Source organism: Anser anser (genome assembly GCF_964211835.1).
Source record: "Anser anser genome assembly, chromosome: 1".
Classification (NCBI taxonomy): Eukaryota; Metazoa; Chordata; class Aves; order Anseriformes; family Anatidae; genus Anser; species Anser anser.
The window spans coordinates 80,703,116-80,730,213 of NC_139720.1; the positions used below are offsets into that span (position 1 = coordinate 80,703,116).

At 43.6% G+C, this 27,098-nt stretch overlaps 2 protein-coding genes across 11 annotated transcripts in view; one reads left to right on the top strand and one right to left on the bottom strand.

Moving 5' to 3' along the window:
• The window catches only part of LOC310899749 (uncharacterized protein), a 201,242-nt gene that overhangs the window by 132,478 nt on the left and 41,666 nt on the right, over window positions 1-27,098 (top strand). For 6 of the 9 annotated variants that reach the window (XR_014584617.1, XR_014584618.1, XR_014584619.1 and 3 more), the window contains one exon: window positions 9,662-9,775. Coding sequence is in view for 3 of the 9 variants with exons in the window: in XM_083836628.1 (XP_083692754.1) it covers window positions 9,662-9,775 (114 nt within the window). In the remaining 6 variants the exon portion in view is untranslated. Of the gene's footprint in view, window positions 1-732; window positions 1,523-9,661; window positions 9,776-27,098 lie in introns of those variants that run through there. The other 3 variants (XR_014584623.1, XM_083836629.1, XM_083836627.1) reach the window with 1 other exon arrangement.
• Window positions 6,991-25,474, bottom strand: LOC310899732 (uncharacterized protein). 2 transcript variants are annotated; one of them, XM_083836561.1, is made up of 2 exons: window positions 24,378-25,472; window positions 6,991-7,465 (listed from the first exon to the last, which is right to left on the bottom strand). In XM_083836561.1, exons 1-2 carry the CDS (start codon window positions 24,903-24,905, stop codon window positions 7,439-7,441), a joined length of 555 nt encoding a protein of 184 aa, XP_083692687.1. In that variant the 5' UTR covers window positions 24,906-25,472; the 3' UTR covers window positions 6,991-7,438. The 2 variants fall into 2 exon arrangements, with proteins under 2 accessions (XP_083692687.1, XP_083692686.1); XM_083836560.1 differs by lacking the exon at window positions 6,991-7,465 and adding an exon at window positions 7,479-9,495 and having other exon boundaries at window positions 24,378-25,474.

Here is a 27,098-nt window from a genome sequence, read left to right on the forward strand (position 1 = left end):
GAGCATATTTCCTATGAAAAGAGCAATTTGGTATGGTAAAAGATCAGCTATTTTAAGCATTGAGTTATTTTTATTTTAGGGTACTTCTCTAAATAAAATCATTTTTCCTGTTATAAGCATTTAGTGTTATTGTGACATAAATCATAGTTAAGTTATATTTATTAACATAATATAGAACCCTGTTTATTTTGTAGTTCCATACCTTATATTTAAATAATCAAACACAGCACAAATTAATTATTTTGTAAGGATATTAAAGGACAGATCTGGGGAGTTTTTCTCCAAAATAACATTGACAATAGTGATCTTCAGCTTGTTTCTGATATGTGGGTAAATGAAAGAGCTTCTCTTTTGTTATAATATTTGCAGTCAAATTTACTAACACCTATTCTCTTTGACTTGTATGAACTGATTTCCATATGGTCCATATGCTCTATGTTTCTATATGGAACATAAAGATTTGATCCATATGTTCTACAAGTTTCTATTAGTAACATAAAAAAATAAATAAATAAATATTAGAAAATGTTTAGAAGGCTGAACCTAACAAATCAAGCAAGAAAACAACTTTAAAAAAATAGAATACTTAGAAATTCACTAATTCCTTGCAGTCCAGGTATCGTGATAGAAATTATTATTTTCAAACCAAGCATCTCCAAAATGCTTGAGAAGCTTTGATACACACACACACTGTAAGCAGGAGAGGCAGGTGTATACGGCAGGAATCACATCTCCAGCAAGTCATGGAAAGGCAGATGATGTAGAAGTGGGAAGTATTTTCCTTCTCTAGTTTAAAAAAGGAGAATGGGGCTGTCTACATTGTCTGCACATTGTGAAAGTCTTTAAGCCTGTCTCTCTCTGAAAACAGCGAGGGAGGGGAAGGCTTTTTTTTCCTATCTAATGTACAGAAGCGAGGGAGGTTGGATTCTACCACTTCCTAGCCTGCCAACCAGCCAAATATTAGAGCCCACAGGAAGACTGGTTTGTCACGTTGTGCTGTTAACACACGCTTGCAAGGCAGCCCATCTGCTGCCGCTGTCATGCTGGTGCTGTTATAAGGAAGAGCTGCCAGAGAAGACACCCAGCTTCTGTGCTTTTTCTTGAGTCCTTGGGAATAACAAGCATGGTGTGTTCAGCGGTGCTGGAGAAGACTGTGGGAATGGGAAACTCGATGGATTTGGGGGCAGGGAGAATGTGAAGCTGCTGGATTTTCTGGGAAAGTGTGCATGAAATCAATGGGCTGTTGTGGGGGAAAGAAGGAAGAATTTCTAATTCATATATTTGTTCCCTGATAGGGAAATATAATAGTGGTGGATTTGCTTTTGAGAGAGAGAATAAATAAATAGATAAATAAATAACCTATTTGCGAAGAAGGTTACTTGCATGACTAGAAAATGATTGGGGGAACTCCATTTAAAAGGACTGGATGCCTAAGCCTGAATTAATGAACTATGAACGGCTGTTGCAACAATGCAAAGAATTTCTGAAGGAAAGGCAGAGGGAACCTTGGAAAACCAAGAAGGTAGGAAAAATCAGCAATGTAATGATCAGTTACAAAACATATCAGAGATAATTTTGCTGACTTATTTCCCTTCCCTCCTTTTATAATCCTTTTTCACAGTGATGTGTTTTAAGTGGAATTATATATAATTAATACCCTGTAAATTCTTCGGTTTTGAAGGGAAAAGAGAAGGGCTGCATGTTGTTTCCTTTCTGGGGAAAAAAAAATCAGAACTGAAAATTGACTCTCAGGGTATTGCTTCACTTTTCAGAGATATGACCATAGATATCACCTAGGCTGAGAACTCAAATTTTCAAAGCATATTCCAGTGTTTTTCCACAGTTTGTTTTTGAAATTTGATATTTCCAAATAGTTCTATATTAGGAGGGGAAATGTGTAAATAAATTAGAATTGAAAACCTAAAAGATTTGGCTGGCTCAAATTCTAATGTGTTTGCAATTGTTGTCTTCTGTATTATTGCCACTGGTAATTAAATGGTAGTGTAATGGTAATGTCTCTGTCAGTGCTGCAGAGTGAATTAGGAGAGTGGATTTCACCGATGCCAGCTGCAATTAAGCATGAAATTTCAATTTTCATTTTTACCCCTTGTCTCAGTGCTTGTAGAATTTTTACGCAATCTTTGTTTGACCCATGGGAGCCTTTTCCTTTTTTTTTACAACCAGATGATCTCTAAAAGTTTCTTTTATAGACAGACCTTCCTTTGGGTCCCAAGTAGAATTTTATTTCTAGAAAGCCTGAACAAAGCAGCTTGTATTTTGTAGGAAGACACTTGATAGTAGACGAAAAGCTACAGGCTTTCTAGCTTAATTTCCTATGAAAACGAGATTGATGTTAACAACTAATTCTGATGTCTGTTATTCTCCCCTCTGAACAGAATATGCCTTTGAAACCCCTTTCCAATTTCAGCCAGATTTGACACTGCAGTTTTCAAAGACTGAACTGCAAATTACAATAAATTGGTGTCTGGGACAGTAGAACAAAAGTAGTCTTTACTGAGTGAAAACCTGGTGCACAAGCTCAAATATAATATCTGAAACCAGAGCAACAACTAAGCAGCAATGCAATGGAAGTGTTCTAGCCACAAAACACGCTTTGGCCAGAATTTGTAATTCAGAGGACAGTTCAACTGCAAAATTTAGAATTCCAGGGTATTTGGATTCATGTGTTCTGCTGACAATGGAACAATTCATTTTTCTAAGAAAAATGACTTGTGACTGAAGTATTTCTTTGGCGATCTGGATTTTTTCATTTATTTGAAGACTATTACATTTTTTACTCTAAAACGTAACAGGAAATGAAGAAAATGTTCTTTTTCTTACCTTTCTTTCTTACTTTCTGACGAGACAGTAAATCCCATGCATCCATTTACCTTTCTCTGAAGCCCTTCTATTAATTCATATACATAATAAGCACATATATTTGTATTTTTATTTATGAAAGACAAATAAGAAGTCATTGATTCCTTTTACTACATCAAGATTCAAATGTTGCCAAAATGAAGTAATTCATACCCCAGGTCACTTTACTATAGCCATTTGTAATAGTAGAGTATAGACTGTGTTAGTAACTTTGGAGTAGTGAAATTGCATCTAAATCTATATGGCAACATTTTTTTTCTCTCGTTCCATCATTGTATGTACAATTCCTCTTTTGGATTGGAACATCTTGTCTTTTGAATTCAGAAAATGAGTGGTTTTTTTGTTTGTTTGTTTGTGTGTTTTTTTTTTTCCTTAACTCAAGAATTTAAATAAATGTTACAATTAGAAGAAAAAGCTGAGGAAGAGTAAATGCTGTACTTTGATAAGAACAGTCAAGGGGATAAATACAAGGTCTGAAACAACTGAGTAGACAGCGGTCCTACAAAAGGTAATTTGAATGCAATTGAGCTAATAAATACTGCTGCAAAAAAAAGAAGTACTCTTACAGGCTGTATAAATGGGGGTGTGCTTTATAAGATATGGGAGGTAATACTTCCCCATACGAGTAAAATTTCAGCTAAGATAGTGTGTCCAGCTAAGGGCAGATATCGGTTCAAGAAATGTCTGTACCAATTGGCAAGAATCTGGAGGTGAACAAAAATAATTATTAGAGGTCCAGAAAACAAGACTTGTGAGAAAGGATTGAAAGATTTGGGCTTGTTTAGTCTAGTGAAGGAAAGAATATGGAAGGACGTGACAGTAGTCACAATGAACAGGACAAGACATGATGTGTTTGAATTGTCTCAACAGAATTAGGGTGGGCATTAGCCAAAAAAAAAAACTTTTTAATGGTAAGATAGTGAAATGCTACATTAGCTTGATAAAAGAAGCTATCGTGTCTTTCACTAGATATCAGGATATTTAAAGAGCAATTTAGACAAACATTTAAGATATATGAGACTGAAGTTGCTCTTATGTAATCTTGCTTAGGGTAAGAGAAGGGAATGGATGGCCTTTGAAACAAATTTGAAACAGATTTTGAAAAAAAATTGATTTTTGAGAAAATTTGCTGGTGATACTAAACTGGAGGAGTTGTTGACTCTGTTGAGGGTGAAAAGGTCTTGCAGAGAGATCTGGACAGATTGGAGAGCTGGGCAATCACCAACCACATGAAGTTTAACAAGAGCAAGTTCCGGGTCTTGCATGTGGGACAGGGCAACCCTGGCTATACCTACAGACTGGGCGATGAGACGCTGGAGAGCAGCCCCGCAGAGAGGGATCTGGGAGTTTTGGTTGATAGCAAGCTGAATATGCGCCAGCAGTGTGCCCTGGCAGCCAGGAGGGCCAACCGTATCCTGGGGTGCATCAAGCACAACATAGCTAGTTGTTCGAGGGAAGTGATTGTCCCACTCTACTTTGCGCTGGTGCAGCTCACCCAAGTACTGTGTGCAGTTCTGGGCACCACAGTACAAAAAGGACGTGAAACTGTTGGAGAGTGTCCAGAGAAGGGCTACAAAGATGGTGAAGAGCCTAGAGGGTAAGACGTATGAGGAGCAGCTGATGTCACTAGGCCTGGAAAAGAGGAGGCTGAGGGGAGACCTCATCGCTGTTTACAGCTTCCTCACGAGGGGGAGTGGAGGGGCAGGTGCTGATCTATTCTCTTTAGTGACCAGTGATAGGACCGGAGGGAATGGAGTCAAGCTGTGACATGGGAGGTTCAGGCTGGATGTCAGGAAGAGGTTCTTCACCAAGAGGGTTGTCGCGCACTGGAACAGGCTCCCCGGGGACGCAGTCATGGCACCAAGCCTGTCGGAGTTTAAGTAGCATTTGGACTATGCTCTTAGTCATATGGTCTGAATTTTTGGGTAGACCTGTGTGGTGCTAGGAGTTGGACTCGATGATGCTTGTGGGTCCCATCCAACTCGGGATATTCTATGATTCTGTGATTCTATGACCTCTTAAAATCTATGGCAGCCTACTTTTTATTTCAATTGCACTAGAGAGCAAGTGATTTTTTATCTCTGTTTAAAATCATGTTTGATTTTTTTTAATTTTTTTTTTTTTAAATGGGGTCTAATCCTCTGTTTCCTCGCATACAATACTTCTAATTACCTTCAAATAAGTGTATGCAAACCATCATTATCTTGACTGATTATTACACTGTCTGTTCATTATCCTGAACATTTTATGTCCAGAAACAAGTAAATTAAAGAATTTTTATATTAAATTTAATTTATATTTTATATTTAGTGTTCTCCATTCATACTAACTATGCAGTGTGATATACCTTTTTTTTTTAACCATTAAAAATAACTTCTATTAATAACTGATATATATTTTACTCAAGATAGTTACTTATGGGGCGTATTCAGTTATACCTTCTAACATGAGAATAATGAAAAATTCTGTTACTTTCATTCTTCTTAGCTGTGAAAAATACATATAACAGGCAGATGAATTTGACATTGACTGAAATATCATTTCCGTTTTATCAATTTCATCTTTTCTGACTTTTAACTCTACTTCTTTTCCTGTACTCCTGAATTATAGGTCAATGTAAACAAAATGGCATGGTTTGCATTCCTTATACCAATCCTTTCAGGTACATCTTTACCCAGTCACCTTTGTGAATGACCTACCATTTTCAGTCTCTCTCACTTAAGTCCATTTGTCCATTCTGTGTCAAAATATGGTGTTGACTGGGTGCCTTCTGAGCAATAGCATGTCACATGCAGTGAGACATGGAGAGACACCTGACAACAGCATCTTTGGAGTAGTAGCAGAATGGGCAGGTGGCTTTATTTTGTCATTTTGGACTATTTTACGTAGTCAAGACCACAAGAATTACTAAGAAGACAAGTTACATAACATTTTTTACTATCTTCCTCCTGACTGGAACTTCTAACAGCTACAGAAAAGCTATCAGCCTTCCAGGAAAAGAAATTCTATATTCAGAGGGTGTTGAGGCACTGGAACAGGTTGCCCAGAGAAGTTGTGGATTTGCAATCCCTGGAACTGTTCAAGGCCAGGCTGGATGGGGCTTTGGGCAACCTGGTCTAGTGTCCCCGCCAATGGCAGGGAAGTTGGAATTAGTTGATCTTTAAGGTTCCTTCCAACCAAAACCATTCTGTGATTCTATGATTCTATAACAAAATATAATCTACCTCGAACAGTAGATTTCAATTTTATTGCTTACAATCAGAGACTGAATTGAAGAATGAAGAAAACAGCTTAATGGTAGGAAATGTAACTAATGCTCTGAGGAAAAAAAAAAGAGACAAGTGTAATAGGGACAGGTAATAAACACCTTCTTGGTCCAACAGAAATAGCTGGAAACAAGAAACAAGCTACCGAAAACAAAATCATCCCATTGTGTCTGTCAAAACATGAAACTTAAAGCTAAATATATGTTTTTAAAAATCTTATATGATTTTGTTTGGACTGATAATTTATTTGAATTGAGATAAAAACATAGTTGCATTTTTTGGAGGAGAGGGGTATTTTGCTATGTATGTGACAGAGAGAGAGATCAGCACATGGGTGAAAAGATTGTAATAAGTGTAAAAACAGTATGTCTATGAAGTCAGTATGTTTCATTACCTAACAGAATAACAAATGTCAGTTTTCCAGGTGTGCAAGATTTGTTTCCCTGACACCTCAGAAATAGATCTATTATTTGGTGAAAAATGTTCTGCCAATAATGGATACTTCTATCATTTATCTGCTGTTGAAAAGCTCATCTTGGTCCAAAGGAGACTTTTTTTTTACCAGTTTTAGTGGTTTTATGAAGTTCAGTTTATTTTATATACACAAATATAGGGTTTGTGGATGTTTTGTGGATGTTACAGTTTTATTGACAGCAAACTGATTATTGTGGTTGTGAAGGTATTTGAAGAGGTTTGGACAATGCTACTTTAGAAAGGCTGTTCTTGACTGTTGTTTTTTTTGAGTATTTAAATAATTTAAAATCTATTAATGAGGACAACAGGCTAATTTTGTAGTCCAGAGTACATGGCAGTCATCTAGATGGTCCAAAGAGTCAAAGCAAGGATTTGAACCTTAGTCCCCCTCAGTAGCACAATTGTTCTGTCTGTCCCTCAATATGCATTGCAGTGGTGGGGCTGGTCTTTTTTAATTTCTCCTAAGAGGGGAAAATGTTTTCCAGTGCAATTTTTGCTCAAATTCACTTTTTCTTCCAAAAACAGCAGAACAAAACAAATGCTGAAACCCCTAAGATGATAATAAAAATGGAAAATTCTTGTCTTCCAAAGAGCTCTAGAAGGTGCTTGTTGCCAGTTTTTGAGAAAATATTGATACAGCTTCAGGAAATTAAAAACAGGGAATAACCTTATATTGGAAAGATATCCAACGATATGGTCTCTGGTTTGTGTGGGTATTCTGAAGATCTCTGTGATGTGCAGTTCACCAAAAGCCATTTTCCACACTGGAAACAATAAGGACCCAAAGCATTAGCTTGTGCTAACCAGTCTTGATGCTGTTATGCTGTCTTGGGGTTTTGGTCAACCTTGAAAACAAATTGCATTATTGCTTTATGAAAAAAAAAAAAAAAAGTAAACCAGCATATTTTCCAGCTGGATATCAATTCCCTATATGGGACTGCAAAGTGACATCTAAGTTGTGATTTATTTTTATAAATTAATGGCAGAACCATCATATCAGCCATTTAAGACTTTGTGTGTTTGCTACAGCCAATTACTGTGGAAACTGCTTAAACAAATTAATGATTGGACTATGATTTGGAATAAACTCCATTAAAAATAATAAAAATAATAAAGTAGAATATCATTAGACCAAGAGGTTCTAACCACTACACTTGTTTATCACTAAATCTATATCCTTCCCTGAAATTCTTCACTGCAGATCTACAAAGGAATAGATGAAAAGCTGCTGTTCTCCTGCTTAACCTACAGCAAGAAGCCTTTAAAAACCACTCTTCTCATCTGTTACATTCCAATCATATTGAGCTGTTTTTTTCGGAGCTGTGTGGTAGGAAATTAGTTGTAAGGGTTTTACAATGTTGAAATACGAGGCTATGTGGATATGCAAATACTGCTCTGAATCCACTATAATCCTGAACATACGAATTTGTCCCATTGAAACCAAATTCATAAAAGCATACTTGTACACACCCTTCCTCAATTCAATTCCAAGTCCCTCGGTCAACTGTAATCCTGCTTTCTGTGGCAAATCTTGCTTCTTCAAAGAAAATCATACCTTAACAATAATCCAATATCTTACCTTTTTGTACTCATTCCCTTTGCTCTTTCCAAACTACGTGGATGGAACAAGTAAGAAAATGCACAGATGGCACACAAATTCAGTATGCTTTAATACTTGCCGACAAATACAGACATATGCAGACATAATTTTACGTACACTGAAAGAAAGACAGTGAAGTATTAGACTGTTTCAGAACTGAAGTGTTAAAAGCAATGCTTGCTTTGTGTGGATTCAAATAAAGAATATCACATGCTAGTTGATCTACTATCATGTGACATTACCTCAAACATGCAACATGTTATCATATTAAGTTACTAATTCTCTTTTCAGTTTTCAGTATTTTTATTAGGTTTATATAAGATTACTTTGATATTAATCCACACAAAACGTTTATTTCACTTATCCTCTTTCTTCCTCTACAGTTTTTGTTCTTTTCTTGCTGTAATCACAGGTTTCCCAAGCAATCTTGTTCTCAGTGTCCTATTTACCACATTATCTACATTCACATTTCTTATTTTTAGTCACAAGGAGAAAAGCTTATTATTACAATAATATTGGCTGCAGAGCTCCCAACTTCATACATACAGCATGAAATGCTAGGAGTCTTTAACGGTTACTGAAATTCGTTCTATTTATAGTGAAGTTAACAAGGTCTTGATTCCCGTAGGTTTATGTCTCAAGCTTGACCTCTGGTGTGTATTTTCTTATAGTTAACAAAGACTCAAATCATACTCCATCATTACTCTCAGTGAAGAACTAATAGAGTCACTTTCTGCTGTCCAACAGCCCATTTTTACAAAATGTATCAGGACTTATGAATTTTGAGATCTCTGGTCCCCTAAAAATAAGGCTGATATTTAACATTTGGCCAACTATTAAACGATTTATGTTTGGAGGGGGAGTGCCATGAAGTATTTGAGTTTAAAATCTTTGGTGATAGAAGGAAAACTGCCACCAAAACTTCAGCCCTGGATATGAGGAGAGCAGACTTCAGGCTGCTCAGGGAACTAGTTAGTAAGGTCCCCTGGGAAACTCCATTTGAAGGCATTGGGGTCTATCAGTGCTGGTGACTTTTTAAGTACCACCTCTTAAGAGCACAGGAACAGGCAATTACAAAATGTTGGAAGTCAAGCAGGTAGAGCAGGTTGGTGTGGCTAAGCAGGGATTGTCTTCTAGAGCTTAGGTAGAAAAAGGAAATGTATGGCCACTGGAAATGAGGTCAGACGACATGGGAGGGCTACAGAGATGCTGTTCGCCATTGTAGGGAGAAAATTCATGCTGCCAAAGTTCAGTTAGATTTGAAGCTGACCAGTACTGTGGGGGACAAAAAAAAAGGGGGCTTTTTTTATATATCTTGACAGGAAAAGGAGTACCAGAGATAACATTGGTCCATTACTTGATGAGGATGGTCACTTCACAAATAGGGATGTAGACAAAACAGAGATGCTTAATGCCTTTTTTGCCTCTATCTTCAACACAGATGATGGGCCCTGGGACCACCAGAGCCCTGAGTTGGAGGACCGTGACTGTAGTAATGATAACCTCCCAGCCAGGTCTGAGACTGTGTGGAATTTGCTGCCCCAGCTGGATGCATGTAAGTATGATACTTGATGGGATCATCCCAGGGTACTCAAAAGAGCTGGCTGATGTCATCGTGAGATATCTCTCAATTATTTTTCAACTGTCTTGGGAATCTGGAGGCGTCCTGGTTGACAGGAAGCTGGCAAACATTGTTCCAATTTTCAAGGACAAAAAAGAAGACCATGGTAATTACAGGCCTGTCAGTCTCACTTCAGTGCCTCTTACAGTTATGTAGAAGATTATTCTGGGAGTTACTGAAAAACACCTGAAAGACAACACAGTCATTGGCCACAGCCAACACGGGTTAATGAGAGGAAGGTCCTGCTTAACAAACTTAATTTCCCTTTATGACAAGACTACCACCTAGTTGACCAAGGGATGTTAGTTGATGTAATCTTTTTGGATTTCAGCACAGCTTTCAATACCATTTCTCACAGTATCCTTCTGGACAAAATGTCCAGCATACAGCTAGACTAATACATAATGTGATGTGTGAATAATTAGTTGATGTGTCAGGCTCAAAGGCTTATAGTAAATGGGTTTGCATCAGGCTGGCAGCCAGTCACTAGTGGGGTTCTCCAGGGCTCCATTTTAGGGCCAGTTCTCTTCAATGTTTCCATAAATTGCTTGGATGCAGGACTTGAAGGTATATTAAGCAAGTTTGCAGATGACAATAAATTGTGAGGAGCTGTTGACTCCCTTGATGGGAGAGAGGCCTTGCAGAGAGATCTTGACAGATTAGAGGGCTGGTCAGTCACCAACAATATGAAGTTGAACAAGAGCAAGTGCCAGATTCTGGACCTGGGATGGGGCAACCCTGGATATATGTACAGACTAGGAACAAGAGGCTGGAGAACAGCTTCCATGGAAAGGGATCTAGGAGTTCTGGTTGACAGCAAGTTGAATATGAATCAACGATGTGCCCTGGCAGCCAAAAGGGCCAACTGTATGCTGGGGTGCATCAAGCACAGTATTGCTAGCCAGTTGAGGGAAGTGACTGTCCTGCTCTGCTCTGCACCTCACCTGGAGTACTGTGTGCAGTTTTGGGTGCCAAAATATAAGAAGGACATAAAACTATTAGAGAGAATCCAAAGGAGGTCAACAAAGACTGTGAAGGGTCTAGAGGGTAAGATGTATGAGGAGCGGCTGAAGTCACTTGGTTTGTTTAGCCTAGAGAAGAGGAGGCTGAGGGGAGGCCTCATGGTGGCCTGCAGCATCCTCATAGTGGGGGGCAGAGGAGCAGGCACTGTCTCTGGGGACAGTGACAGGACCCAAGGGAACAGCAGTGTCAGGGGAGGTTTGGGATAGATACTAGGAAAAGTTTCTTCACTGAGAGAGAGGTTTTGCACTGAAACAGGCTCCCCAGGGAAATGGTCACAGTAACAAGCCTGCTGGAATTCAAGAAGCTTTTGGACAATGCTCTCAGACATACAGGTTGATTTTTGGGAGGTCCTGTGCAGACCCAAGAGTTGGACTCAATGATCCTTGTGGGTCCCCTCCAACTCAGGATATTCTGTGATTCTATAATTATCCTCAACTTGTAAGTAACAACTGGTAGTCATCTGCCACAGTAAAACCCTCCTTTTAGCTCCTAAAATTACTACCCAGCAATTTGCAGAAATATATTACTCTGTAATATTGAAAATGCAGGGTAGTCTAAGCAGGTTGAATGTAATTAACTGCACTGCAATCCTAAATCTCTTTGCCCTCTCCAGTCTTATGAAAGGTGGCATTAGATTTTTAGTGATTGTAAGTGATCAGTGACTCCATTACCTCATTAGGAAATTGGTGCTGAGCTTGCTCAGCTTCATGTGTGGAATGACTCTGTGAGAAAGCAGTGTCTAAGTCCCCTCCACGTCCCCTTAATCCACACCATTTTTGGGGCTCATTTGCGACTTAGCTTGTGACAGTCCCTGGGCAAGAATCATAAATCTGAACAATCTATACAGCTTCAGCTGTGTTTTAATGTTTTACTATTTAAAATGTCTTCATTTTTTCTATATGTCAGTGCACAGACTGGGTACCATCAGAGTAAAATGCATTAGTTGCTACGAAAATAAATGTTGTCAATGAGTAGAGGGGCAAAGGCAGAGGTAATGAAATATTTGTTTGAAATGCTCTCTGGTTATCTAATATTTGTACATCTCTGTTATGGCATTTCACCAATAACTCTTGACCTAATCTAGCCAAAAAAGTATCTTTCATGAAAGCAGTTGAAACAATTTTGAAAACTAAGACGGTTCTCTATCTGCATGATTTATCTGTAATATTTCCCAGGTTAGCATTTTGGAAACCTTTGAAATGAAGCAAAAATTCCCCCAAATGTTTACGTGCAACAGTATAATTGCATTTTATACATGAAATTGTAATATATGTGTGTAATATATATGTGAAAAACCATCCTGGATCACACAAAATATTGATTGAGCTTAGATCTTCTTTATTTAGACTTCTCACATTCATAGCCTCATTGCTGCCTCTAGTTCTCACTTGCTGTACTACATCATAGGCTCTGACGCCCATTGCTGGTAGGAACATTTACTGAATTTCAAATTGATTCACACCCTCAGTTTCAGAGGAACGATGAGAATGACTGTAATCCATTGGTTTTAAATAGTGCTTTTGTAGGCATTATCTAGCTGGGGGGATAGGTCTGTGTCCAATTAGGAATTCTACTTGTGTTAGTGAAGACTGCTCTAGATGTTGCAATTACTGTGAATTAAACCATTTATTGAATTGGATAAAGTTGGCATGTCTCAAAGTCCTGTGTCTGGAACGGTGCCCTATGATTCTCAAGCTGTGCTGGTGTGATGGCAGGTACTATCTCTAGTTATGCTAGCTGTTGCCATCTATCCTTGCCCTTTTATTCATAGAGGGAGCTACAGAAAATAAAATCCTGCAATATGGGAAAAAAAAGTGACATAGTCTTTAAGAATGGCATATACTCTTCAGCTACAAGTACTGAACTATTACCATATGCTGGAGAGTGACAGGAAAGGGAACTTTGTCTTTTGTCTTGAAGATAGTAATCAAAATCCACAGACTTTTAGGAATTATAAGAATTATGAAGGACAGAAATGCTCTAAAAGTTTTGCTTTATCTTTCTATGCCTTATTTGTAATTCTCTCCAGGGATTCTAGGAATGGTATGGGATCTGACTGTAAAAGTGTGTGGGTATGATCCTTCATCTAAGAAGTCCTTATCTTTGTTATTTTATCTAGCACAAAATTCTTAAAGAAAGTAACTAGGAAAAAAAAGGAAAATAAATAAATAAATAAATGATCCCAGAATCAGTTGTCCATATCCTTCTGTTACAAGGAAGCTTAGGTCATTACATCTACCTGAAGGGCAACCAAGGCATAGATGTCCCAGAAACAAGAGTGTTATCAGAGACAGGGACTGTATTGGTAAATTGATATGATGATCACTAGCTAGCTCTAGGGAGCTTATTATACCAGGCAGATTCTGGATCCTGTTGACAGGAGAGTAATGTTCATGCAGAGAATAGGACATGTGATTTGAATGTCCTTTAGCTTTATCTTTTGGCTTAACACTTCACCTACATCATTTGTCTTTTTATGACAAGCATGGAAAGATTATCACAGTCAGTCACTATAATGATTTTCAAGCAAGACTTGCAATGAGAGTTGATGTCCTATGTAAATACACTATCATATATGCTAAATAATAATAATAATAATAAGTAGTAGTAGTTTTTCTGACCTATGCATAGCTGGGGATCACAGATGAAATTTCTCCAAGAGCTATGGAAAGAATTACTGATGTTTGGCAAGCTCTTCCTTTTTCTGATAGATCCTGGAGATCTACCTCACACTCCATTTTCTGTCCAAAAATCAAACCAAACCAATTCAAAACAAAAAACACCTGGATGGTAGCAGTAACATGTGTCAAGACCACCTCCCTGCTTGTATTTATTTCTTAGCAGACCTACCTGTCTCAACTTATCTTGCAGTCACACAGAATGTATGCTACAGCTTTCACCTAATTTTTTTGTACCGTTCAGCCAGATTACTTTTGTCTTAGTTATCTGCTGAAGGGAAGGACGCTGGGGTAGAATCTTCATTCTATGCATGTGTTGTCAGATCCTACTTCGGTGCCAGTGGTAGGAACAAAGGTAAAACTTGTCAGGATTCTTTGTGATTCTCTGAGTAACACCCAGATACCAGGTCAAGTGAGAGAAATGATGAGTGATTTGCAAAATCCTAATCTGGACTGTGACACTAACACCCTGTGTGGCTTTAGACAAGTCTCAACACATTCCTTCTGCTATCTTCCTGTGGCAAAGTGTTTATTTGTATATTATGCTGTGTTTTTAGGGAGAATTTCTTATTCAGCACACTCACAGAACATAGTGCTCTCCTTTCTGGTACAGGGAGTTGAAATAAATCAGCTCCAGAAGTAAGAGCTTATAATACAAATTATTATTTGTTGCCTCTTTGCAAAAACTATTCACTTTGTCTTTCTGTGAGTTAATCGGTGCTAATGAAGGTCCTAATCCTCTTGTCTAAATTTATGTTATAATGAATGGTGGGAGTGGTTACCTTTGTGGACTAATGAACAAGACTGAATTAATCATTTATATTAGGATAATCTAGTGGAGTTAAAATCTTAATACTGATGGAAATCTTAGACAGCTGAGATTCTTGGGCCTTTTTAGAGACCTTAGAAGATTGAAGGGACTTTGTGTCTGGGATCTTGTTAGGTTTTATACAATATTAGACTGTAAAAGAAAATAAATGTAATGTAGAGAAGAAAAAAAAAAAGCAAAACATAAGAATCTGATGAAGAGCATTAATCATTTAAGAGTAATAGCTCAGTTGGGAAAAAAAATAATATGGTAATAAATGGGGCATTACAAGTTCTATTTCACAGCTGTCACAGGTGATAGGGTTTTAGTTTATTGGGAATGAAAGAACATAGCACTCTAAATATCCATCACCATGTAACACGGAGCACTTGTGTACCTTACAGACCAATCCTATAAAGTATGACTTGCCACAGAAAGATCAAACATACCACCAGTTCCTTTGTTTCTTCCATAAGAGAGAATTTGTGGGGGTGAAAAATGTCCAGAAGTAGCATTAGAAACATGAATAGTATGTCTCTCTTTTTTTTTTTTTCACAAGAATTGTTAAATCATGAAATCTGTTATTTATAACGGAAACATTGACTGACCTAGGCATGAAAGCTCTGCCAATGGACTATATCAGATTCTCATGCTAGAACACACCAGGTCTGAAGCACTAGAATGGACAAGGCAGATGTTGACCACATATACCAAAAAAAAAAAAAAAAAAAAAAAAAGGAAATGAGTATCATGATGCAGTAAACAGAAAAGATAAGGGATGTACAGGCAATAAAATGTAAACTATATGAAGTCATGGACATACATGAATATACAGGCTCATAATTTAGGAATTTATATGGCCAGCCACTGAGAATTCTTTCTCTCTATACAGTCATTATAGCTTCAGGAGCAACTGCAAAATAGGAAGGAACCAGAACAAAGTAACAGTTCAGAACAAGCTTGGAGGGCCTCTTTAAGGACAAGCAGGAGTGGAAGGTGTAACAGTAACACTGCTGCAAGGGCAGGAGGAAAAAGAATTGTTCTCTGTTTCCAAAAATAGCCTAGAAATACATTACTCCTCTAACTAAGAAGGAAAAGGCAAAACTAGTCATTAGTAAATTGGCTATTATGAGTGGAGTAAGTGGGTAAAGGAATTGATTCCTTGGGAACTGACAGTCTGTAGCAATTCAAATCCAGACATATGAAGATATTAGGATGATTAAAGGATAAGATATTGAGTAGTCTTTCAAAGTGGTGAGAATCAGATTGTTTTACTGAAGAGGGGGTTGGGGTTTTCTTAGGACTACCTCTGAGAGTTTTTTTCTATCTGTGATGCCATAATGTGCAGTTCTTTAGAAAAACTCAAATCAATTTTACGTGAACGTTTCCGTAGAAACAGTTAAACTGTACATCAGCACCCTCACAGCTAACAGATGATGGAAAAGATCTGTCTACAAGAGAAAATGGAAATCAATTTTCTGCAGCTCTTTGCAAACACTTATTAAATTGTGCAACATAGAATTAAAATTCATGGAATCATAGAAACTGGAGATAGAAAAGAGCTGCTAAGGTCATTTGTGTCCAAACCCTTCCTTCTGTCAAGTGCTTTGTCCAGCACTTTGCAGCCAATTTGAAATGCTCTCTAGTTACCTAATGCTTTTAAGAGACCTGTATTTGATTTATGCACAGTAGAAAATTATACCTTTTCTCTAGAGATGGACAATTTGCCTCATTCAAACAGTTGTGTAATCAATTTCATTTACCAATTACATGTCTTTGTTAATATGCCACCACTAGGGCACTTTGGAAAGCAGAAAGTTAATGAGTTTGAGGATGGGATCAGGAGGGTCTCCTGAACACCTTGTTTTTCCCTGACAGTCTAATAAATCTTCAGTTAGCTGAGTGTTTCTGAAGGAGGAAGCAGGTTGAGAGGATTCATCTGAGGTACATCACCATTTTTCTGGTCTACTGCTTTACAGGGACACTCAGGTTTTAGCAGGGTGGAGAGGGACTGACCAGTGAATGAAACTTCTTGGAAGGTGCTGGGTGTTCCCTGGGAGGTGTGGGAACTGAAGGTGTGTTCTGTCTTATGTTTGGAAAGAATTAATTTTCTGATATGCTGCTGTGTTTCGGCTTTAGGGTGAAAATAGTGCGCATAACATATCGGTGTTTTAGTTGTTGCAGAGCAGTGCTTACATGGTCAAAAACTTTCTTGCTTCTCATGCTGTCCTGCCAGCGAGGAGGCTGTGTGTGCACAAGAAGCTAGGGGGACAGCTGACTCAAATGGACCCAAGGGATATCCCATATCATATGGTGTCATACTCAGCAATAAAACTTGGGGGAAAGAAGGAATAAGGGGGGGACACTTGCAGAGATGGCATTTATCTTCCCAGGAAATGGTTACATGTGTGATGGGCCCTTCTTTCCTAGAAATGGCTGAACATCTGCCTGATGAAGATAAGCAGTGGATGAATTCCTTGTTTCGCTTAGCTTGCTCATGCAGCTTTCTGTGCAACTGTCTTCATCTCAACCCATGAGTTCTCTCACTTTTACCTTTCTGATTTTCTTTCCCATTCCACCTGATGAGAGTGAGTGAGTGGCTATGTGGTTTTTGGTTGCCTGCCAGGTTAAACCATAACACGTGGTCATCAGTCCTCAGTTTTACAGGGGAGAAAACGCTGTCTGAAGAAAAGAAACTGTCCTTTAACACAACAGAAGATGTGAATTTTGTATCTTTCTGGAAATATTTCTGTTTCTAGCCTAAGCCTGCAAAGCCCAAAGTGACTTTGCTCTTATATAAGCTCGTCCCATAACCCTGAGGCTTGAGACTGAAAGAGTCTTTCTGAGGCCTCCACCATCCCTTCCAGAGCTTTCCAGAATGCATTTCCCTTGGGACTGGAGAGCATGTTGTCCAAAAACTTAAATGTGTATCAGCATTTTTTCAAATAGATATAAATCTTCTGTTCAAGACTCAAGCAAAAAATATTAAACTAGGCTTTCCCTGGGGATAAATTGCAGTAGTCTACAGCTGAATTTCTTTTGAAATAACTGGCATTGCCCACAGTCAGAAATAAACCAGAAGGGATACAAATCTGATCTGATAAAGTCTTCCTAGGCCTAGCCCATCCCCCTCGTATGACTTGTCTTGAATCTTGGCTCACCAGCCTCTTGACAAGGGTCCTGCTTTTCAAATGGTTGTCTCAAACCTAATCCTTATATGGCCTAAATTGATGTTTCTGGTGACACATATCAGTGAGAATTCTGTGCAGCACCAGGGTCTCGTCTCCACCACCCACTGAGTGCCCTGCAGCAACTCCTAAACTGGCTCTGAGAAATAGGCCTCCAGAGCTGGAGCAAGTTAGAAATGTCAACAGGGCAGCACCCCAACACAATAAACCCTGTAGCGAGGCAAATGCCTATTGCTGGTCCACAGCTTTCAAGACTGAGCTGGCTTCTTCTTCTGGCAGTGTGTGGTGACATGTATATGTGGCAGCAAACTCAGATCTCACGCCAGTATTTCTGTGCGTCTCCCATGCACCACCAAAACTTCTGTGCACCTCCCATGCACCATCAGATGAAACTGAGCTTGGCAAGGGATGCAAAAAATAACAAGAAGAAATTCTACAGGTACATTGCTGAGAAAAGAAAAGTCGAGGAAAGTGTACCCCCTCTGATGGATGAGAAAGGTGAACTGGTAACAGACACGGTGGCCTTCCACAGTGGAGTGACTGCATCAGTTGACAAGGGAAGACTGACTAATGTCATCTACCTGGACTTAGTAAGGCCCTTGACAAGGTCCCACAAGGCATCCTGATCTCCAAATTGGAGAGAGATGGATTTGATGGGTGGACCATTCAGTGGATAAGGAATTGACTTGAAGGCTGAACCCAGAGAGTGGTGGTCAATGGCTCTATGTCCAAGTGGAGGCTGGTGATGAGTGGTGCCTCTCAGGGATCAGTCCTGGGACCGGTACTGTTGAATATCTTTATCAACATCATAGACAGTGGGACAGAGTGCACCCTCAGCAAATTTGCAGATGACACCAAGCTGAGTGGTGCAGTTGATATAACAGAAGGAAGGGATGCCATCTAAAGGGACTTGGACAAGCTTGAGAAGTGGGCTCATGTGAACCTAATGAGGTTCTAAGTGCAAGGTGCTGCACCTGGGTCGGGGCAATCCCAGACAGGACTACAGAGTGGGAGAAGAACTCATTGACAGCAGCCCTGCAGAGAAGGACTTGGGGTTCTATTGGACGAAAATCTTGACATGAGCCAGCAGTGTGCCCTTGCAGCCCAGAAAGACAACAGCAGGTCGAGAGAGGTGATTGTCCCCCTCGGCTCTGCCCTTGTGAGACCTCACTTGGAGTACTGCATCCAGGTCTGGGGCACCCAGCACAAGAAGGATGTGGATCTGTTATAAGGGGTCCAGAGGAGGGCGACGAAGATGATCAGAGGATTGGAACACCTCTCCTATGAAGAAAGGCTGACAGAGCTGCGGATGTTCAGCTTGAAGAGAAGGTTTAGTGGTGAACTTACTGCAGCTTTTCAATAATTAAAGGAGGCTTATAAAAAAAGGAAGAATAACTTTTTGCTTGGGCAGACAATGACAGGACAAGGGGGAATGTTTTTAAACTAAAAGAGGGGAGATTTAGATTAGAGGTTAGGAGGAAATCCTTCACTCAGAGGGTGCTGAGGTACTGGAATAGGTTGCCCAGAGAAGTTGTGGAAGCCCCATCCCTGGAGGTGTTCAAGGCCAGGTTGGATGAGGCCCTGGGCAACCTGATCTAGTGGGTGGCATCCCTTCCAATATCAGTGGGGGTGGAACGAGATTCTTAAGGTCCCTTCCAACCCAAGCCATTCTATGGTATGATTCTATGATATGATTCTAGACTGTCTGAGGGGTTGTTATGTTTACCTTCAGTAGGATGAACAATTTACATAATCCTTCAGGTGCTTAAAAACTTCTCTACATTTCTTCTGCCCCCATTATCTCAGTACAAGAGAGATATAAACATACTGGAGAAAGTGCAATGAAAGGCCACAAAGATGATCAAGGGACTGAAGCATGTCTCCTATCAGGAGAGGCTAAGAAATCTGGGACTGTTTAGCCTAGAAAAAAGAAGGCTCAGGGGGGATCCTATCAGTGTTTATAAACACCTGAAGGAAGGGTACAAAGAAGATGTAGCCAGGCTCTTTTCAGTGGTGCCCATTGACAGGACAAGGAACAATGGGCACACACTGGAACACAGGAGGTTCTTTGTCAACATCAGGAAGCAAGTATTTACTGTGCAGGTGACTGAGCACTGAGACAGGTTGCCCAGAGTGATTGTGGAGTCTCCCTTCTTGGAGATAATCAAAAGCCATATGGACATGGTCCTGGACAACCTGCTTTAGTTGGCCCTTATTGAGCAGGGGTTTTGGACCAGATGGCCTCCAGAAGCTCCTTTCAGACCTCAAACATTCTGTGATTCACTGGTTCTGAGACTCCAGGAATCCAGTGTGTTGTCAGTTGTATTTCATATGCACATTCTATTGGGTCCAAATAACCCAAAAACATGGATCCAGTCTGTGTCTACTTCTTTCCAGAAAGGGAGCAGGTGGATGAATAAACATTTCATAGGTGACCTAAATATAAATGTGGTTGTCCTGTATAAGTGAAAAGTCAATCATAACAACTCTGAAGATGATGACCCAGAAGACTGATTCTTATAAACCTCAGCTCTCTTCTGAATGTTTTCACTCTTTCCTTTCCTTTCCTGCCCTGCCCTTTTCCTTCCCTTCCCTTTTCCTTCCCTGCCCTTCCCTTGCCCTTTCCCTGCTCTTCCCTGCCCTTCCCACCTGTCCCTGCCCTTCCCTTTCCCTGCCCTTTCCTTTCCCTGCCCTTGCACTGCCCTGCCCTGCCCTTTTTTCTTTTTTCCTTTCCTTTCCTTCCCTGCCCAGCCCTTTCCTGCCCTGCCCTTTACTTTCCCTTCCCTTCCCTTCGCTGCCCTTCGCTGCCCTGCCCTGCCCTTCCCTGCCCTTCCCTTTTCCTTCCCTTTTCCTTCCCTGCCCTTCCCTTGACCTTTCCCTGACCTTCCCTGCCCTTTCCCTGACCTTCCCACCTGTCCCTGCCCTTCCCTTTCCCTGTCCTTGCCCTGCCCTTTTTTCTTTTTTCCTTTCCTTTCCTGCCCTGCCCTTTTCCTGCCCTGCCCTTCCCTGCCCTTTTCCTGCCCTGCCCTTCCCTGCCCTTTTCCTGCCCTGCCCTTCCCTTGCCCTGCCCTTTTTTCTTTTTTCCTTTCCTTTCCTGCCCTTTCCTTTCCTGCCCTTCCCTTTCCCGCCCTTCCCTTTCCCTTTCTTTTCCTTTTTTTCTTTTCTTTTTTCTTTTCTCTTCTCTTCTCTTCCCTTCCCTTTTCCTGCCCTGCCCTTTTCCTTCCCTTTTCCTTCCCTGCCCTTCCCTTGCCCTTTCCCTGCCCTTCCCTGCCCTTCCCACCTGCCCCTGCCCTTCCCTTTCCCTGCCCTTGCCCTGCCCTTTTTTCTTTTTTCCTTTCCTTTCCTTTCCCAGTATCACAGATTTCTAGGTTGGAAGAGACCTCAAGATCATCGAGTCCAACCTCCGACCTAACACGAAGTACTCCACTAAACCATATCCCTAAGCTCTACATCTAAACGTCTTTTAAAGACCTCCAGGGATGGTGACTCCACCACCTCCCTGGGCAGCCCGTTCCAATGCTTAATAACTCTTTCGGTAAAGAAGCACTTCCTAACATCCAACCGAAAACTCCCCTGTCGCAACTTTCGCCCATTCCCCCTCGTCCTGTCACCAGGCACGTAGGAGAACAGACCAACCCCCACCTCTTTACAGCCTCCTTTAAGGTAACTGTAGAGAGCGATAAGGTCGCCCCTGAGCCTCCTCTTCTCCAGGCTGAACAAGCCCAGCTCCCTCAGCCGCTCCTCGTAAGACTTGTTCTCCAGACCCCTCACCAGCTTGGTCGCCCTTCTCTGGACTCGCTCGAGCACGTCCATGTCCTTCCTGTAGCGAGGGGCCCAAAACTGAACACAGTACTCGAGGCGCGGCCTCACCAGAGCCGAGTACAGGGGCACAATCACTTCCCTAGACCTGCTGGCCACACTGCTTCTTATGCAGGCCAGGATGCTGTTGGCCTTCTTGGCCACCTGGGCACACTGCTGGCTCATATTCAGCCGACTATCCACCAATACTCCCAGGTCCTTCTCGGCCAGGCAGCTTTCCAGCCACTCATCTCCCAGCCTGTAGCTCTGCATGGGGTTGTTGCGCCCCAGGTGCAGGACCCGGCACTTGGCCTTGTTGAACTTCATACAGTTGACCTCAGCCCATCGCTCCAGCCTATCCAGATCCTCCTGCAGAGCCTTCCTGCCCTCAAGCAGATCGACACACGCACTTAGCTTGGTGTCATCTGCAAACTTACTGAGGGTGCACTGGACGCCCTCATCCAGATCATCGATAAAGATATTAAAGAGGACCGGCCCCAGTACCGAGCCCTGGGGGACACCACTAGTGACTGGCCTCCAACTGGATTTGACTCCATTCACCACAACTCTTTGGGCCTGGCCATCCAGCCAGTTTCTAACCCAGCGAAGCGTACGCCAGTCCATGCCCCGAGCAGCCAGTTTCTTGAGGAGAATGTTGTGGGGAACGGTGTCAAAAGCCTTACTGAAGTCAAGGTAGACCACATCCACAGCCTTCCCCTCATCCACCAAGCGCGTCACTTGGTCATAGAAGGAGACCAGGTTCGTCAAGCAGGACCTGCCTTTCATAAACCCATGCTGACTGGGCCTGATCGCCTGCTTGCCCTGCAAGTGCCGCGTGATGACCCTCAAGATAATCTGCTCCATGAGCTTTCCTGGCACTGAGGTCAAACTGACAGGCCTATAGTTCCCCGGGTCTGCCCTGCGGCCCTTCTTATAGATGGGCGTCATATTGGCTAGCCGCCAGTCAACTGGGACCTCCCCCGATAGCCAGGACTGCCGATAAGTGATGGAAAGCGGCTCGGCCAGCTCCTCCGCCAGTTCGCTCAGTACCCTCGGGTGCATCCCATCCGGCCCCATCGACTTGCGCACATCCAAGCTCCGTAGCAGGTCGCCAACCATTTCCTCATGGATAGCGAAGGCCACATCCTGCTCCCCATCCCCTTCCACCAGCTCAAGGCACTGGGTATCCAGAGAACAACCGGTACTGCCGCTAAAGACTGAGGCAAAGGCGGCATTAAGCACCTCAGCTTTTTCCTCATCCTTAGTAACTAGGTTTCCCCTCGCATCCAGTAAAGGATGGAGATTCTCCTTAGTCCTCCGTTTCGCGTTGATATATTTGTAAAAGGATTTTTTGTTGTCTTTAACGGCAGTAGTCAGGTTGAGCTCCAGATGAGCTTTGGCCTTTCTAATTTTCTCCCTGCACAGCCTTGCTACATCCTTGTAGTCCTCCTCAGTGGCCCGCCCTTTTTTCCAAAGATTGTAAACCCTCTTTTTTCTGCTAAGCACAAGCCGCAACTCTCTGTTGAGCCAGGCCGGTCTTCCTCCACGCCGGCTCGTCTTTGGACACGTGGGGACGGACCGCTCCTGTGTCATCACGATTTCCTTCTTGAGGAGCGCCCAGCCTTCCTGGACTCCTCTGCCCTTCAGAACCGCCTCCCAAGGGACTCGGCCAACCAGCGTCCTGAGCAGCTCAAAGTCAGCCCTCCGGAAGTCCAATACAGCAGTTTTACTGGTCCCCTTCCTGGTCTCACCAAGAATAGAGAACTCTACCATTTCGTGGTCACTCTGCCCAAGACAGTTTCCGACCACCACATCTCCCACCAGTCCTTCTCTGTTTGTGAAGAGAAGGTCTAGCGGGGCACCACCCCTGGTAGGTTCACTGACCAGCTGCGTCAGGAAGCTATCTCCCACGCTCTCCAGAAACCTCCTAGACTGCTTTCTCTGTGCCGTGTTGTGTTTCCAGGATATGTCCGGGAAGTTGAAGTCCCCCATGAGGACAAGCGCCGACGATTTTGCAACTTCTGTCAGTTGCCTATAAAACTCCTCATCCGTCTCCTCATCCTGGTTCGGCGGTCTATAACAGACCCCGACCAGGATGCTAGCCTTGCTGGCCTTCCCGCGGATCCTAACCCACAGGGATTCAACCTTATCATTCCCAGCCTGGAGTTCCACAACATCAAAAGATTCTCTAATGTAGAGAGCCACGCCACCACCCCCTCTGTGCTGCCTGTCCCTCCTGAAGAGCCGATAGCCAGGCATTACAGCACTCCAGTCGTGGGAGCGGTCCCACCACGTCTCCGTGATGGCAACCAAGTCGTAGCCTGCCTGCTGCACGATGGCTTCCAGCTCCTCCTGTTTGTTACCCATGCTGCGTGCATTAGTGTAGATGCACTTCAGCTGGGCCATCGCCTTCTTCCCCGGCCTAGCCATTGTTTCCCCCGGCACAGCTCCAACAAGCCTTGTTTGAGCCCCGTCCCCCTTCTTACCTAGTTTAAAGCGCTCTCTATGAGCCCCGCCAGCTCCTGGCCTAGGATCCGTTTTCCCCTTGGAGATAGGGACCCGTCTGGGGCCGTCAGGCCGGGTGCCAAGTAAAGCTCCCCATGGTGAAAAAAACCAAAATTTCTGTGCTGGCACCAGCCTCTGAGCCACCTATTAACCACGTGAGCTTTCCGTGTCCTCTCCGTGCCTCTCCCTTCCCCCGTAGGGATGGACGAAAACACCACCTGCACTCCCGCTCCCTCCACCAATCGTCCCAGCCCCCTATAGTCCTGTTTGATAGCCTTGAGGCTTCTCTTTTCAACATTGTCACTGCCAGCCTGGACTATCAAAAGCGGGTAATAGTCAGAGGGGCGAACCAGGTTGGGAAGCTTCCTGGTAATGTCTCTGACCCTGGCCCCAGGGAGGCAGCAGACTTCCCTATGTGTGGGGTCAGGCCGACAAATAGGGCCCTCCGTTCCCCTGAGGAGGGAGTCGCCCACAACAATCACCCTTCTTTCTTTCTTGGTGGAGGCAGTCCTGAGGCGTGGAGTCAACTTCCTCACCTCAGGCATCCTCCTGGGTAGGCTTCCTACCTCATCCTCACCCACCGGTCTCTCAAGCTCCAGGGCCTCAAACCTATTGTTCAAGGGCACCTGGGAAGGCGGCACCGGAAGGGGAGGGCATCTCCTGCGAGGTCGAGCAGGGACCTGTCTCCATTCCTCCTCAACTCGCAGGTCCCCTCCCACTGCCCGATGGCGACAGGGCAGGGGGTCCTCCCCCCTTTGGAGCGTCCCACCCTGGTCCCTCTCCCTCCGGTCCTGCAGGGAGTTGCTCCACCAGTCTATCTCCCGCTCGCACTCCCTGATATCCCTCAACCTCTGCACCTCCTCCTTGAGTTCCGCCACCATGCGGACCAGGTCGTCCACCTGCTTGCACCTCACGCAAGCAGTCTCTCTGCCTCCCGCCGATGGCAGCAAGAGGCTCAGACACTCCCCGCACCCGGAGACCTGAACTGCCGCGTGTTTGGACGGGCAGTCGGTCTGGGTGTGTACTGACTTCCTAGAGAAAGCACCGTGCCTGGTGGAGACCATTGCCGCCCAGCTGACGGGAGAGTGCCGTTGGAGGAGTTGTCCCTATGGGCGGGTGTGAGCGCTCCGCCCTTCCTGCCCGCGCTAACTGCCTCGCTAACTGCCGCGTCACTCCCCCCGCGTCACTCCCTGTTTGCCGGCCCTGGTCGCCGCGCTCCCTAAGGGCTGCCTTTGAACGGCCGGGGGGAGGAGCTGTCGCTGACGCTACTGGCTCCACCTACGCCTCGTCAGCCTCCCTCACGAGGGCTGCCGGTGCCTGGCGGCTCCCTCACGTAGGCTCGATGCCCGAAAAATAGCCCTGCCTGTCCCGATCCCGCGCTCCGCTGCAGCACGCGTCTGCCCCGGAGCCGGTCGGTTCCCTTCCCTTCCCTTCCCTTCCCTTCCCTTCCCTTCCCTTCCCTTCCCTTCCCTTCCCTTCCCTTCCCTTCCCTTCCCTTCCCTTCCCTTCCCTTCCCTTCCCTTCCCTTCCCTTCCCTTCCCTTCCCTTCCCTTCCCTTCCCTTCCCTTCCCTTCCCTTCCCTTCCCTTCCCTTCCCTTCCCTTCCCTTCCCTTCCCTTCCCTCCCCTCCCCTCCCCTCCCCTCCCCTCCCCTCCCCTCCCCTCCCCTCCCCTCCCCTCCCCTCCCCTCCCCTCCCCCCACCCCCCTCCCCCCTCCCCCCTCCCCTCCCCCTCCCCCTCCCCCCCTCCCCTCCCCCTCCCCTCCCCCTCCCCCTCCCCCTCCCCGCCCTGCACCTTGCCCTGCACCTTGCCCTGCCCTTGCCCTGCCCTTTTTTCTTTTTTCCTTTCCTTTCCTGCCCTTTTCCTGCCCTGCCCTTTTCCTGCCCTGCCCTTTTTCTTCCCTTCCCTTCCCTTCCCTTCCCTTGCCCTTTCCTGCCCTTCCCTGCCCTTCCCTGCCCTTTCCCTGCCCTTCCCACCTGTCCCTGCCCTTCCCTTTCCTTGCCCTTCCCTTTCCCTGCCCTTGCCCTGCCCTTGCCCTTGACCTGCCCTTGCCCTGCCCTGCCCTGCCTTGCCCTTTTTTCTTTTTTCCTTCCCTTCCCTGCCCTTCCCTTTCCTTTCCTGCCCTTTCCTTTCCTGCCCTTTCCTTTCCTGCGCTTTCCTTTCCTGTGCTTTCCTGCCCTTTCCTGCGCTTTCCTGCCCTTTCCTGCGCTTTCCTGCCCTTTCCTGCCCTTTCCTTTCCTGCCCTTTCCCTTTCCCTTTCCCTTTCCCTTTCCCTTTCCCTTTCCTTTTTTCTTTTCTTTTCTTTTTTCCCTTCCCTTCCCTTCCCTTCCCTTCCCTTCCCTTCCCTTCCCTTCCCTTCCCTTCCCTTCCCTTCCCTTCCCTTCCCTTCCCTTCCCTTTTCGTGCCCTGCCCTTTCCCTGCCCTTCCCACCTGTCCCTGCCCTTCCCTTTCCCTGCCCTTCCCTTTTCCTGCCCTTGCCCTGCCCTGCCCTGCCCTGCCCTTTTTTCTTTTTTCCTTTCCTTCCCTTCTCCTTCCCTTCTCCTTCCCTTCTCCTTCCCTTCTCCTTCCCTTCTCCTGCCCTTCTCCTGCCCTTCTCCTGCCCTTCTCCTTCCCTTCTCCTTCCCTTCTCCTGCCCTTCTCCTGCCCTGCCCTGCCCTGCCCTTCCCTTCCCTCCCCTTCCCTTCCCTACTCTTCTCTTTTCCTTCCCTTTTCCTTCCCTGCCCTTCCCTACCCTTCCATGCTCTTCCCTGCCCTTTCCCTTCCCTTTCCCTGCCCTTGCCCTGCCCTGCCCTGCCCTGCCCTTTTTTTTTTCTTTTTTCTTTTTTCTTTTTTCTTTTTTCTTTTTTCTTTTTTCTTTTTTCTTTTTTCTTTTTTCTTTTTTCTTTTTTCTTTTTTCTTTTTTCTTTTTTCTTTTTTCTTTTTTCTTTTTTCTTTTTTCTTTTCTCTTTTCTCTTTTCTCTTTTCTCTTTTCTCTTTTCTCTTTTCTCTTTTCTCTTTTCTCTTTTCTCTTTTCTCTTTTCTCTTTTTTCTCTTCTCTTTTTTCTTTTTTCTCTTCTCTTTTTTCTTTTTTCTCTTCTCTTCTCTTCTCTTCTCTTCTCTTCTCTTCTCTTCTCTTCTCTTCTCTTCTCTTCTCTTTTTTCTTTTCTTTTTTCTTTTCTTTGTGACAGCAACAACACAGAAAATCAAATAACGATTTGATGACATTAATAATTTCAGTTTGCTCTGCATTTTTTCATGTATCACACATAATAACCTCTGG

What these genes read in the sequence shown, in the direction of transcription:
- LOC310899732 (XM_083836560.1), bottom strand. Translation starts at nt 24,905, where the DNA reads ATGGTCTCCACCAGGCACGGTGCTTTCTCTAGGAAGTCAGTACACACC. An exon ending in TACCCAGGAGGATGCCTGAG is followed by an intron (nt 9,496 to 24,377) that starts GTGAGGAAGTTG and finishes TGTCCCCCACAG; the next exon opens with TACTGGTCAGCTTCAAATCT.